At 36.1% G+C, this 15,902-nt stretch overlaps 1 protein-coding gene across 1 annotated transcript in view; it reads left to right on the top strand.

The window, feature by feature from the left end:
• The first annotated feature begins 7,788 nt into the window (after positions 1–7,788).
• LOC120302725 overlaps positions 7,789–15,902 on the top strand; it is a 38,291-nt gene continuing 30,177 nt past the window's right edge. Inside the window, exons 1-6 of the mRNA XM_039331582.1 lie at positions 7,789–7,891; positions 8,455–8,529; positions 9,968–10,100; positions 11,087–11,238; positions 13,590–13,749; positions 15,055–15,122. Coding sequence (XP_039187516.1) covers positions 7,853–7,891; positions 8,455–8,529; positions 9,968–10,100; positions 11,087–11,238; positions 13,590–13,749; positions 15,055–15,122 — 627 coding nt within the window. The 5' untranslated portion in view covers positions 7,789–7,852. The remainder of the gene's footprint in view (positions 7,892–8,454; positions 8,530–9,967; positions 10,101–11,086; positions 11,239–13,589; positions 13,750–15,054; positions 15,123–15,902) is intronic.

Here is a 15,902-nt window from a genome sequence, read left to right as displayed (position 1 = left end):
AGCAGATGCACAATTTAATTCACTTATGTTGTCATAGTAACAGTCTAGTTTCTGTTCCTTGATGAGTTCTATCTGTAAATCAGATACTTATCATTTAGTTGGGCATCATGCCCAGGAAAGGCAAGTTGAATATTGTGCAACTGTTATTTAAATCACAAGGCTCTTCAAATAGATAAGATGACTATTAAGTACATAGATGGATGCAATTTATATAGTCAAATCCTCTAGATCTAATTATTCTAGTTTTCATTTGTTACTAGATTTAGTTTTGTCTAGTTGTCATATCATTATAATAGCAGAAATTTTTGTTTGACCCTTAGTTGATAACTGCTGGTATAAATCATAAGTCTCTATTTTTTCCAAGGGATTAAATATTACTAGGATGGGATGGGCTAAGCTGATGATGAGGTTGATGACAGAAGGCTGAGTAATTTGTTCATAGCTGACAGGAGTTCTTCTCTGAATAATACCATATTATGTAATACAGTTAGAATAGAGTAGAGTGGAGTGGAGTGGAGTGGAGTGGAATGGAATGGAATGGAATGGAATGGAATAGAATAGAATAGAATGGAATAGAATAGAATAGAATAGAATAGAATAGAATAGAATAGAATAGAATAGAATAGGACTTGGAGGTCTTCTAATCCAGCCCCCCCCCCCGCTTAAGCAGGAGAACCTACACCATCTCAGACAGGTGATTGTCCAATCTCTTCTTAAAGATCTCCAGTGATGGGGTGCCCACAATTTCTGGGGGTAAGCTGTTCCACTGGTTGATTGTCCTCACTGTCAGGAAGTTTCTCCTTAGATCCAGGTTACTTCTTTCCTCGATCAGTTTCCAACCATTGTTTCTTGTCCTTCTCTCTGGTGCTCTGGTGAACAACCTGTCCCCTTCTGCCTTGTGGCAGCCCCTCAGATACTGAAACACTCCCCTATTTCTTCTTTTCTTTAGACTAACCAAACCCAAGTCCCACAGCCATTCTTCGTATATTTTAGCGTCCAGGCCTTTGCTCATCCTAGTTACTCTTCTCTGAATTGAATGAACTCTGAAGTTCACGTCACTTGTTTAATTCCACCCAAAAATATTCTAGTTAGGAATTCTGTAACACTTCCCAAATACTTTGCATGGTTTCACTTCTGTTGTTCAGATGCTTTCAAGTCTTCATGACTTGTTGAACATTGTTTTGCCAGACTATCAGCAATTGCAATTACAACTCCATTTAATTAATATTTATTTTTCTTTTTTATTTATTAAATCTTTTTGAATAAACAATTAGAAACAAAGAGGGAGATCCCAATACTTTACAAAGACATGATGTATCTCAACTATTTCATTCTTTAACAATAAATATTAAATACCTATTTAAAATATAAAAGAACTTCTCTCCTGAGCAGTGTTTAAGTGCATATTTGGGGCCAAATATGGTAGAGACAAATTTTCCAATGCCTTGGTCACTGTTAAAGTTGCTAGGTTGGCTGCTGCAAATTCTAATTCTCTGCTAGGTAACAAAACTAATCTTCTGCAACCTACACACACTGGTTTTATCAGCATTTTTCTTTTATAGTTAGAAACCAGGTGTATTGCCTTAAAGTGGAGAAAACAAAATGAAGGAAGAGACCGTGCTGGCCACTGGAAAGCATTCCTTCCATACTTATCTGTTTTTAGCTGATTTTTTTTTAAATACATCACACAATGTGTGAAGTTCTCTAAAGTTAGATTACATAAAGAAAAAAAAATATTTCTGGTTATTTACTCTATAAGAGATACACTAATTGCACTGCATATGGAAATGAGGTACAATAAAAGGTTGATGGATAGTTCAGTGTTACTTCCTGTTAATTGAGACATCTTTCTATTTAGTCGACCCTACACTATGCACCATCAATTCTTTCAAGGAAGATATAGGCAGCTGTAATTTATTATCTCATTTAACTTTCCAGCAGATCGTAATTGAAACAAGTGAAATGTTTAAGAAGGCAGCTAAATCCATTTCCACTTAATTTAATGCAGTATTAGCATATGTACTGTTTATGAGTAATGTACTGCTACTACAGTTATGACAGTGTTAAATTCCTATCATTGCAGGTTAAAATGCTTTCCTGACAGGATGGAATATTAGCACCTGTTGGGTACAGCATTTAAAAGCCATTACAACTAGATACAGTGGTGGGATTCAAATACCTGAATAACCAGTTTTCTGTGTGGATACCACTTCTGGAAGTCCATTCTGGGCCTGGGCCTCCGAGGCCAGAACGGACTTGCAGAAGTGGCATCCATGACTTCCGGTAGACCGTTCTGGGTCTGGGAGGCCTCCCACAGGCTTCCGAGACTCAGAACAGACTTCCGGAAGCAGCATCCGCACACTCCCGGTGATCCATTCTGGGCCTGGAAGGCCTCCCCCAAGCTTCCAAGGCTCAGAACGGACTTCCAGAATTGGCGTCCACACACATTCAGTGGTCAGTTCTGGGCCTTACGAAAATGGGCTAGGGCTTCAGCCGGTTTGTAGAAGTCAACAAAAAATTAGCTACTGGTTCTGGTGAACCGGTGCGAACTGGCTGAATCCCACCACTGACTAGATATAGAGCCTTTATTCTATGCAGAACATAACTGGCACATGGAAAGTACCGGGAAAAAAAGGTGTTTGATACCTTGCATGCAGTGGATACTGCATTCAGATCAGTCTTTGCACAACAAGAATATGTTGTCTTGACCAGCATACTAGCAATTTAAAAATCTAATGATAGCAAATGTTGTAATTATAAATATTGCCATTGAGACCTATATAAGATAAATTGAAGTGGTTGGGAAAAAAAACCCTGTGTCTTACAGTATATTAAAGAGTGTGAATTGTTTTTTTTTTCCCCTGCAGGATACTCCCTTTGTTAATTTTAGTCATACTATATTTTGTAGTATTAGCCATACCACAATTAGCAAATCTATAGACTCAGTGAGGCAGAGAAAAAGACATAATCCTGTAGATAGTATTAAAATAATTCAAAATTGAAAGATGTATTTGAACTCTGAAATTACGTAGCATAATTCAGAACTGATATTCATGTTCCTTCTTCAAGAGAAAATAGAAGAAAAAAATCTTCCAGCAACCTATCATGAGGGTCCTGTGATAGCAGTAGATTCCTGCAAGAATCTTTCTGTCTTTCTGAGTTGTGGGTAGGTAAATAAATCAGTGTTGCCCTTCTACAAAATAAGGTCATAAAGTAATGAAATAATAATGATAATAATAATGAGGATGATTAATAATAATAACATAAAGTTGGAAGGGACCTTGGAGGTCATCTATTCCAACCCTCTGCTAAGGCAGGAAACCCTATCCCAGTCCAGTCTCTTCTTAAAAACTTCCACTGTTGGAGCATTCACCGCTTCAGGTTGTTCCACTGGTTAATTGTTCTAACTGTCAGGAAGTTTCTCCTTAGTTCTAGGTTGCCTCTCTCTTTGGTTAGTTTCCACCCATGACTTCTTGTCCTGCCTTCAGGCGCTTTGGAGAATAGCTTGACTCCCTCTTCTTTGTGGCAGCCCCTGAGATATTGGAACACTGCTATCATGTCTCCCCCTCGTCCTTCTCTTCGTTAAACTAGACATACCCAATTCCAGCAACTGTTCCTTATATGTTTTAGCCTCCAGTCCCCTAATTATCTTTGTTGCGCTTCTCTGTACTCTTTCTAGAGTCTCAACATCTTTTTTGCATCGTGGTGACCAAAACTGGATGCAGTATTCCAAGTCTGGCCTTACCAAGGCATTGTAGAGTGGTATTAATACTTCACGTGATCTTGATTCTATCCCTCTGTTAATGCAGCCTAGCACTGTGTTGGCCTTTTTGGCAGCTGTAGCACACTGCTGGCTCATATTTAAGTGATTGTCCACTAGGACTTCGAGGTCCCTCTCAGAGTTACTACTATTGAGCAAGGTACCCCCTATACTATACCTGTACATTTGGTTTTTCTTGCCTAAATGTAGAACCTTACTTTTTTCACCATTGAATTTCATCTTGTTAGATAGCGCCCAGTGTTCAAGTCTGTCTAGATCCTCCTGTATCCTAAGCCTTCTTCTGGAGTGTTGGCTATTCCTGCCAGCTTGGTGTCGTCTGCAAATTTGATGATTTCCCCATCTATCCCCTCGTCCAAATCATTGATGAAGATGTTGAAGAGCATTGGGCCCAGAACAGAGCCCTGGGGCACCCCACTATACACTTCCCTCCATGTAGACGCAGTTCCATTGGGGACCACCCAGTCAGCCTGGTGGTGATGTTGTCTAGCCCACATTTTTCTATCTTATCAAACAGTAGGTTGTGGTCTACTTTATCAAATGCCTTCTGAAGTCTAAATAAATTAAATCCACGGCATTCCTCTGATCCACTAATTTTGTCACTTGGTCAAAGAATGCAGTAAGATTTGTCTGGCATAATCTGTTTTTGACAAACCCATGTTGGCTTTGGGTAATGACTATGTTTGCCTCTAGGTGTTCGCTGATTCGTTGCTTGATTATCTTTTCCAGAATCTTCCCAGGTATTGAGGTCAGGCTGATAGGTCTGTAGTTTCCTGGATCCATTTTTTTCCTCTTTTTTGAAGAAAGATGGAAGGCTAATCAACCTTGAGCTAGTCAGAATCGAATTCCTGGCAGTGAACAGAGTTAGCTTGCAATACTGCATTCTAACCATTGCACTACCACAGCTCTTCCAATGAAATAAGCTGGAATTGTCTCATGTTACACTGAGGAATTTAGGCAGAGTCTTAGTTTCCTCAGTGAAAGACCATTTCCCTTCTCTCTGTTCCTCTGTTTATGTTGTTTCTTTGTGTCCTGACTCTCTTTCCATTTCTTGTAGCTGTTTTTGTTTTGTTTCTAGACCCTCAATAAGTTTTGTGTGTACAGTAATGCTGCTTCTGAATCTTTATTTTTTTTCTCTCCTCATAGGAATTAGATGGAATTAGTTGTATTTTTACTATCCCCTACTTTAGGAATTCCCATCCAGCTGAGAATCTTTTCTGTTAAGTTACTTCTGCTAAGGATTTTACCACTGATTTAAGTACCACTGATTTAAAATACATTGTTTTGAAATCTGGGATACATACAGTATTTGTCTACTTTCAATTTTAGCTTATGTTACAAGCGAGACTTTTATATTGCATGATAATCTTTTATCCCCGTGTCCCTGGTTTTTCAACTTATAACAGAACAGAATGTTTCATAACAGAAACTTCCTCATGTCTTCCCTATTGATTAGAATCAAAGCAAATATAACCGATTCTCTTCTGTTTTCTCCATTATCTGAATAATAAATTTGTCAGTAAGACAAGTCAGGAATCTCCTAAAAAGGACTATACTTGATTTTTTTTTCTCTTAGCAAGTATTGGAATATCCTTTTACTATAACTCCATTCTTCTTTACAAAATTTGCAGTTTTAGAATTTTCTGTGCTTTTCATTTAAGTAGGCAAGGGATAACAAGTACAAAAATGCTATCACCTTAAATGTTCATCTATTTATTTTAACTGAAATGCTCTGTACAGACCACCAAATTCATTCATTTGGGGCTATATGATTGAGACAGAAAGATTGCACATCAAAATTATCTGTAAATGCCTTTTGTTTATATACATTTAATGCATTATATCTGAAAATGTGAACTGAATGTAGAAATGTAAACAAAATTAGTAATCTTAATAAATTTATCTGAAAATTATTTAATAAAATAAAAAATGCATCTGATATTGTCTATTTTGAAGAGGAAGTATTTTTCTTTGTTCATCTAAGGTATTGATCTAGTCCCTTTTTAAATATAATTTTGGGATGAAATTTGGCTACTGTACAAGCTAAATTGAAGCAAAAATGTCTATACAATTTGCTTCCTATGTATTCTAGCAGTATGTGGATCTTGAACTTAAGCATTTGCATAAAAATAAATTAAATTCTGTATGATGATTATTTCTTTTATTTTCTAGTTCAGATGCTACGATAAAACTGTGGAATCTTCACAAAGACCTAATGGCTGAGATTGCACTTGATAATACTTTAAGCACAGCCTGTTTCCTCAATAATTCTGGTGATATTTTACTGGCTTTCAAAAATGATATTTATATCTTATATCACAGTAAAATGTTGCACATTCTGAGAACTAGTATTCAAACTCCCAAAGTTTCAGAAGCAGGTAATCTTAATTATGATATTAGCTGAGTTTTTATATCAGTCTACCCCAACTCTTTTAATTCAGATGCAGACGCTACTATATTTAATGGAATTTAAGACCTTGTAATGCTGCAGCCTCTTTGTGTCAAGTTGTTCTATGTGTTAATAGAGAATTCATTGTGTGCATGTGGATTCTCAGATAGCCAAAGCATTTGCACAAAAAGGGAAGGTATCAGCAAATGTTGGGAAATTTACAAAAACATGAACTAAAAATAATTATATGGAAGGGGAATTAAAAACAGATGAATAATGTTTGTGCATACCTACTGAACATGGAAATTATTATATATAGCCTATTTCCAAGGATACCTCTTCACCTCACTTTGAACCATATCCATGTGACTCAAGTATGTAAACTGTACATATTTCTGGGAGAAGTGGGGGAGCTATTTCAGAGGGCAACGCCTCAACAGAGAGTCTGCAAGATGACATTTAATTGAAGGACCTGCACATACTTACTCTCCCTGATTGTAGTGGATGGGAAGAAATAAATGAAGACAGGTAGTCCCTCAAATAACCAGGCCCCATGCCATGAAAGGCTTTATTGATTTTGACCTGCATCTTGAATTATATCTTGAAGCCAACTGGTAACCAATGCAGTTTGCAAAGCAATGTTAAGACATGGGCGTAATGAGAAACATCCATTACTGTCCACACTGCTGCATTTTGAACCAGCTGTTGCTTTGAAATGGTCCTCAAGGATAGCCCAATGTAGAACACATCACAATTGTGAAGAGACAAGGATATGAATGATCTTTTTGAAGTCTCTTCAAGATCTCTTCAAGCAGTACCTGCAAGTCCAGAGGACCCCCAATTACCTGGCTGCATTATTATTTCCATTTTTTGAGTGCACACTAGTTTATCCATGCAAGTTGTCTGCTGTGAAAATCCCAGTTGGCAAAATTTATAGGTACCAAAACTCACAAACTAGTTATTTCTTTATAAGGAATGTTTCCAAGTGATTCCTGCTTAATGCTACCCATCAAAAATATAATATTGCCATTCCACTTTTTCCTTAGCAAGGGACACAATAATTATTATTAGGAGAAATGATAGTTTCTTTCATAAGTAAGATTCGTGACACATTTGCGTATCTTTATTATATGAGCTGTGAATAGTGAAGTTAATTGAAATAGTAACTCCTGGTCATGAGCAGCTGCAGCAAACCAAGATTACATCAAAATGATGACATTCATATGGTGATGTTATGATGGAAATCCCACTTTTAGATTTTTGTATCCCAGTATCATTGCACATCCTAAGTTGTGGTGTTTATACCATGGCATCTATTTTGTTACCTGCTCATGCCCATGCTTCTGGTTAAATTCAACAAAGGAAGGGGAAAGTGATTCATACTATTGAATATAAGAAACTGAACTTTTTAAAGGCTTTTTTACATGCAACGTATGTCTTCAAGAACTCAAAATGACATCAAGTTTGTCAGGATATGAATTCAAGAAAAACAAATTGTGTTTGCTATTCGTTTGAGCAAAGTGTAGAAGAATATCAGTAATGAGTACAAGACATACATGATATTCTGAAAAGAGAAAAGTTCCCTGATGACTATCATGTAGTGTTACAATATATGTGTCACCATTGTGATCTCCTTTCTAGAATCCTATATTTTTGAAAGCCAGCTTTTAGATTATCAATACAAAATGGATGTCCCTAAATCAGTTGAGATGGCTTCATATCTGGTAGGTACTCTTTTGATATTACTTTAATCAGCTGAGGACTTGAAAACACACTGAGTATTAAAGACATAGACCAGTAAACTAAGCAGTATTTAATATTAGATGCACAGCCTGCCACCCTCTGTTAGATATACGGTACTTTAGCATAATAACACCAAGGGGGAAATTCTAGTTGTAGGATTTCTTTAAAATGTAAGTTTAGAATATGGTATTAACAAAAACATTTTTTCTGTATTATGTGTATAAGCATGTTCTTACATGATGTTTTCTGTGTTTTTTTTAAATATTGAGAATTCAGTAGATGCTTAGCTTTGATTTCTCATTAGGATCATATTTCACTTTTCCTACAGTACAAACCACTTAATTCACCGAGATTTCAGTTCTTTACTCGCCTTAGCATAAGCCTCCTTTTATTAATAAGGAGGTAAAATATACAAGACAGCATTGTAAATTTTAAGTATAAAACTTTCTAACATAAATATCATATATTATAGTATTAAAAGTTATAATGCCATGGATACATTTACTGTTTTTGTTTGTTTGTTTGTTTGTTTTCTTTTGGTTAGGTGCCTTATAAGGGCTATGCCTTCACTGAAGATTTTACATCAGATTTGCAGGTTTTGCCAGAGAAGAAAGGAAAGGTAAGAATACAAAAGGCCTATATTATAAAGAAAAATGTACTTCTATCCAGTCTCTACAAGATTTGGCTAGTGTGATTTAATGAATAAAACCGTGAATGGATGAATTAATGATGGTGTCAAACCAATGAAGTTTGGTTTAATTGAATAAACTTCTTAAGAGTATAATGGAAAGGAAACAAAGTTCTTTCGTATTTTAACAGCTATTTCTTATTATTTATTGAAGATAAAAAGGAGTTTTTTGGAGGGTGTCTTCTAAGTAATATCTACTTTCTCATTCGTCTCATTAGGTGGCTTTTCTTTACCTCAATAAAGCTGTTCTGAAAATAAATAAATCTATAAATGGAGTTTAGAAGGAAGGGTGGGATACAAAGTAATATATAATATTGGAGTTGTTAAATATTTCATTGTTAATCAGTGAAGCACAACTTTAATAGAGTTGAGAGTTAAAGGTCACACTGCTTTGTCATGATTTTTTTGTGATGAATATAGCAGGAAAAGGAAAAAGAAAATACTTAAGATAGCCCACCTTTCTGATAACAATTGCTAATGTATCATTTAGTCAGTCAAATCATAGTTTCTGTAGTATTTAAAGGGTCCTGCAAATAGTGTAAGACAGGGCTTTTCAACCTTTTCACCCATTGTACCACTTTTAGGATATGGCAATATCCGAGTACCATCAGTCACTTAGCAAGGTGTCAAAAAACTTGATGACCCCCCCCCAAAAAGGAAAAAGTGATAAAGTACAGATAGTCCTCGACTTACAACAGTTCACTTAGTGACTGTTTGAAGTTACAGTGGCAGTGAAAAAGTGCCCCCCAAGCCACAGCCAAGCAAGACACCTGCCTGCCCACCTGGTGGCGCTCTTCCTCCTGTCCGAGGTTTTCATTGTTGTGAGCATTTCTGTTGAGGATTGGCAGCGGGGGTGGGGTAGGGATGTTTAGTTTTTATTCCCCCTGTCTGCTGGGTGGTTGCAGCAGGTCTGGGTCACTTCATATGACCCTGAGACACTGTGACTGTCATAAATATGAATCAGTTGCCAAGCATTTGAATGTAAATCACAAGACCCTGGAGATGCTGCAGCATTCCAGCTGATCAGCACTTCTTCTGGGCTCAGCAGAAGCACCAGGATCAGCGCCGACCTCCATCTGAAGCCTGGTGCTGATCCTGGCACTTCTGCTGAGCCCTGACAGCCCTGCAGTTCCAGCCATCTCTCGCTCAGGCTTGTGCAGTGCTGCCATTGGTTCAGCTCATTCCTCTCCCCCGCTACCACTTTTCTAGGATGGTCGTGTACCACCTGCCAGGTGCCAATGTACCACTGGTTGAAAAGCCCTGGTGTAAGATATTTCCAAATTTATTTGTATAAAATTTATAATCAATAAAATAAATTTCATTTTTAGCATATTACAATTATGGTTATATCTTTTTTCTCATCTCTTAGAGATCCTCACAGTTACCACTAGCTCCCTCAATGATATACTTGTCTCCTTGTACCTCAGAGGCATCTTTAAAAATGTTTGATTTCCTTCTCCAAGGTGGAACTCATGACTTAGAAGAACAAGATAAAGCTAAGAGTAATGTTTTTGAGAATTAATACATTTCTGAGATGAGTGTAGTTTGTTCGAAAGGCATACATTTTCTGTCTGATGAAAACCTATCCCAGACCAACAAGCATACTTTTTCTAGCTTAATAATATCTCCACTTAGTTTAATTGGTGTGCACTAAAAGCTGAATGATGGAGAAAAATTGGGAACTATTTATTTATTATTTATGATTAAACAATTGCTCATGAAATGCCCTGATGCAACACAAAAGGAAAAATCAATTGTACATTTCAACTTAATTTATATGTGCTTTGTTTTCTTAATCTCATTTATTTGTCCTTCTTTCTATTCCTCCTTTTGCTCCAGCTTGTTTCCACTTTATAGTCTCCTCCTCTATACAAGTGGAAAGATGTGCCCAACAATTTATCTACTTAGCATTGAAATGTGGTTCCCAATTCATTGATTCAGAGTCGCAACAAATATTGTAGTAGATCTAAAAAAAAGTTATTTTTTCTAATTGTAAAAGGATGACTTCAGTATTGCTTGCTTTGGAAATTAAACAGGACTAGCAAAAGCAAAATATTTCTGCATATTAACCAGAAGCTCCAAGTTTTGTTAAATAAATGGTTGAAACTATATAAATTAGTATACTGCATTCCAAATCAGGAGCTGAACAATATTCATAGATTTCATACAATTCCTTTTACATAGCACAGATGGAAAGCAAACGTCTAAGCTGGACATTGAAGCAGCTGCTATTTTAAGAGATATGGAGCAGAAATACTATATAGTACCTGCCTTTACATATAACATTAGAGGAGATAATTCAGCACTATTGCAAATAGAGAAAGAGAGAATGGAATCAAACAAATGTTAACAATTTACTTTAGTTAAGGAACATTCAGTTTCAGTTTAAACTAGTAAAGCTTGCCTTTCAGCCACAGATTTCTGATTTAAATGACAGAGAATAAATGTGAAGTTTCAACAGATAAGATAATTTGCTTTATTTCCTCAGTGTATGAAATTATTGTGACCAAAGATATGAAATATAAGCCTGAGCCCAAACCTGCAGCACCAGCTATGTTGGAAATGCCATTGTTTGGTGTTTCTCCATCTCCATCTTTTATTGAAGAGTCACTTGAGACAACTACGCAGCAGGAAGAGCAGGTTTTTATGATAATTTGTAGGGTTAATGTTAAAATATTACAGGAGCAATTCTTTTAAGCAAATAAGCTGCAGCTGAATATTTGTGTGCATTCTCCTTTCAGATTGCTCTTTATGGTTTTTGTTTGTTTTTTTTAAATATCAGCTGTTGTTAAGCATGAGCAGAATCTCTTCTATTCTTCTGGATGGTTCATACCTGTGTGGAAAACAGGTTGCTCCCAAATCATCAAAAGACACTGAAGCTTCACATGCCATTATTCTAGCAGTGATTTTGCCAGGATCCTAGGACAGTTATCACATCTTTTATTAGAAAAAGCAAATAATATGCTCAAATAGCATACGATAAGAACAATATCAATGCCTTTTCCTTATGATCTTGCTTTGCCCAAACCAGGGGTAGGCAACCTTGGCTCTTTTATGACTCGTGGACTTCAACTCCCAGAATTCCTGAGCCAGCATGTTGAAGTCCACAAGTCATAAAAGAGCCAAGGTTTCCCATCCCTGGATTAGACAGCCCTTGGCCATCGGATGTGGCTACATTACAATTTCTACCCTAACTGATCAATGGTAAGAAATGTTGAGAGTCCTAGTTGAGCAACATCTAGAAATAAAAAAAAATACTTATTCTGATGTTGCTCTCAATTTCATGGATATAAGGAATGGACTACTGTCAATTATTCAGTCTTTTTCCAACTCAGTGATCTTATAATTTACAAATTGCTGCATCAGGACTTAATATGAGATCATTTCTCCATTTTCCATAATTTCAGCCACTGTAACTAGTAAAAGTACTTGCATTTGGGAACAGTTGTGACCTGAATCCTGCAGTCAATCTCTGTAGTTAATTAAGGCTCGTTTTTAAATGTATCCTCTTCTGAAATTTGCTTGCCATTCCTTTATTATCCTTGTAAAGTGCAAAATCCTTGCTTCTTTTTTCTGAATCATAGAATAGTTAACTCTGTCTTTTGTGGTGTGAACCACATGGTAAAATTATGTATCATCTCTTTTGTTAAAAAGTCTGAAGGATTTCTTCTGGCTTTAACCTTTGGTCAATTAAATACAGTTTATTGCATACAGTGGAACTAATCTGCCTTCCCTCAGACTGTATTAATCAATAATCTGTCATCAAATAGCCACACAGTTCTTTCTTTCAGTAAAAAATCAGACTTTACTCTCCAATGGCTTTCTGAATGGGCTATAATTGCTTCAACATAACACCAAAAGATTGGGCTTAGAATCTTTGTTTCTTTCAGAAAGGATTTCATTGTGATCATTTGACCATAGAAAGAAAATATTCTGTAATTGCTGCAAGATGCAAACAACAACAAAAACCTAACAAGAAAGAAAAACCCTGGAGCAATAACCCAATTTTTGCAAAGCAGCAGTATATGTTTTTACTTGCACTCTATTTCTGAGTGCAAGCTGAAGCGACTTCTAGAACTCTTACCTGGGGCTGGTTTCCTTGAAATTTGTTTGTGGGAAGCAGTTTGGCATTTACCAAGCATGTGTTTGTTTACAAATATGCTGGCTGTGGCTATCTGGAATTCAGCTGAAAATCCTGAAAGAGAGCAAATTCCTGCTGGCTCAGGAATTCTGGGAGTTGAAGTCCACGAATCATAAAAGAGCCAAGGTTGCCTACCCCTGGCCCAAACTAATGATCCATTTGCTGCAGCATTATAACCGTCAGCAAGAAGACAGAATCCTAAGCAGGAAATTCTTTGCAAATTAGCATCATGAGCTACAACTATTTTCAATTCTGAGTTTCCTTCCAGTGCGATTCTTTTCTTTCCTTTCTTTTCCTTCTCTTACTCTCATTCTTCGATTTTCAACCTATTTACCACTTTATAGGAATTTTTGCTCCTCTTTTTTTCCAGTGTTTCTTCTTTTTATCTTTTTCCCCAATTCATTCTCCCCTTTTTTTTCTTCTAGTCCCCTTTCCATTTTCTGTTTACTATTTTCTTATTCTAATTTTTTGAGTTTATTTTATATTTATTTATTTATTTTATTAAATTTTTATGTGGCCCATCTGACCTACAAGGTGACTTATCTCCACAATCTCAAAGCTTTGGAGTTTCATTTCCACTAAGGAGGCAAAATTGGGTTAATGCTTTTGTCTGGCAATTTTCTTGAGAGCAAAATATCTTCTTTATTCCTTTTCTTTCTTATATATTTGGGAAACCTAAAAAATGGAATTGCTACATAATTAGCTGGATATTATAATATCAAGTTTATGTTACAGTCCCAGGATTGCCAGTATTTAGGTTATGAGAAAAAAGGTAGATTTCTGCGTCTTTCACTTTCAGCAGGTGTTGTGCTAAATTTGTGACATCTAATACTGCTTTATTGTTTTAAAGACAACTGATAACTTGACTGCGTTATCCATAGAGGAGCCATTAAATAGCACACAGCAGGAGCAAACTTGCGAAGAAACATCTCCAAAAGAACCAGAAATAATTCCAAAGCAGTCTTACTGTTTGCATAAAAAGATAAAATCAGATCCAAATATTTGTACATGTGAGTTTCTATTATCTACATGAAATAAATCTCTAAATGTAATAGATATTGTTTGGGGAGTAAGTGTTGACTTTGTGGCCACATAACTGTTAACAGGTGCGTGTCAATGTATCTGTTCTTTCCTGAAAATGTAAAAAGATGAGTTTTGGATTGGATGGCAAATATTACTTATTTCCTTCTGAAATTGGAGCCTTGTTTCTGCTTTATAGAGTTAAAGTAAAGAATGCAAGAATGTATTCTAATGCTATAAGATATAAATCTGATGGAATTCATTGGGGTGTTCTTCTAAGTGAAACATACCAAAGTAATGTCGTATATCTTTATAATATTTGTTATATAATATATATAACAAGTGGAACCTGCAGCAGAATACTGCAGCGTTTCCCTCCCACTAAAGCAGTCAGCATTCCATAATAATCTCCAAAAAAGGAAGGGAAGATTTAGAATGCTGCTTAGTCAAGAAAAAAATGAAAAAAAAAAATCCTCCAGCTCACTAGAATTGAAACCCCTGTATATGTAAGCACACTGCAGACTATTCTGCAAGAAAAAGCCAGGCTTAAGTAGTTGGATTCATGCTTCATAATTAAAAGCCCTTAACTAGAGCTTGCCCGAACAGAAGCAATGGCATGATCAGTTCTGCGTTATCAGAACTTCCAGTTTCAGGAACTTCCAGAATCAGCTGCGGACTGGCTCCTTGTTTTTCTGAACTCCATTTAATCATTGACCTCAATATTGTTGCCTCCATGTTACCAGATGCTGTCATTCCTGCTCTCATTCAATTCTGTTACTAGAATTCAGTTTGACTCTTCTTAGTTTGAAGAACTAACCATTCGTAAATAATGGGCTTCTAGGGATACCATTGTAAGATTCAGAATAGCCTTTGCCTTTTTTTAAATTATGTGTTACATATTTAAATATTTGTTTTAGTGTTTCTCCTTCCAATATAAAAGATTATTTGGTTTATTGTAGGCAGAATGCGGCATTTTCTAAATTTGTCCTATCTAAGTTTTTTTTCCTTTTGGAAGGCAAACCTTGTACAGTATTAACCTTGCTATCAGGAAGCTGAGTCGCTGCCATGTCCCCTGACTTCAGGCCATGAATTACAAACAAGAAATTACAATAACCAGCTGGATTGGCAGACAGATGTGGCCTATGATAGCATGTGCACCAGTGGATTGCAGTTCAAAAGCAATAGAAAAATAAGTAACAATAATTTCCTCTAGGAAATTACTTGATACATGCAAATAATATTATTACATTAGTTTTCACATATTTTTTTTGGGGGGGGGGGTTGTTTTTGGTTAGATTCTTACATATTTGAAGGAAAGTTGGAAAAGTATCCTGGAAAAGACAAACCGCACAGGAGAGAAACGGTATCCTCTTACTTAATATAAAATTACTTTAAAGTCTACTGCCTTTAATAGGGGAATAAAACATTTCTGTAACCATCACTGTAACAAATAAGCATTCTTAATTTTGATCAAGTTATATTATTGTTAAACGTTTTTCCAATATGATTTTTCAGTAACTTAGTACAAATACTAATTTTCCCGCAGATAAGAAATAATAAATTAGATTCAGTATTTACTGGGCAACTCACCAGAGTAAGAAAGAAGAGGTCCACAATGTTTCCAGAGTATAGACTCAGATAATTAGAAAAAAACAAAGCCTACATCAGGGATAAGGCAAATGGAGAAAGAGAAGCCTCAGAAAGAAAGTAAATCAAGAAGAAAAGAGCAACATGTGATCCTTCTGATTACTTTCTTTATAACTATGTAGCAATCTACATAGCTGTGATGTATCAGCCTTCTCTCTCCTAATGCCATCTAGATGCATTGGGTTAAAACTCCCAAAGTTAATCGGGGCATATTTTAATACAACTGGAGAACACTTAGTTGTATATCATGACATATTTTTGTGTCCCAGAAGCATTACTGTAATATTTTGTGTAAATCATAACAATGTTTATGTCACTATAAATTAATTAGTCCTCAAATGCCATGGTTAATATTACCTGGATAATTGAAGGGTCAAGCAAAGTAGTTTTTGTTCTGATTAGGTTTCACTGTATCATTCTATCCTTGCTATGCAGGAAAGGCTGGTTATATTTAAATTGCTTTTGCTTTATGATTTCCTAGATCAGTGATGGCAAA

Source organism: Crotalus tigris, unplaced genomic scaffold (genome assembly GCF_016545835.1).
Source record: "Crotalus tigris isolate CLP2741 ecotype Arizona unplaced genomic scaffold, ASM1654583v1 scf7180000024437.13266115, whole genome shotgun sequence".
Lineage (NCBI taxonomy): Eukaryota > Metazoa > Chordata > Lepidosauria > Squamata > Viperidae > Crotalus > Crotalus tigris.
The sequence above is the reverse complement of the archived record's forward strand: the minus strand, read 5'-3'. Positions and strand labels throughout refer to the sequence as shown.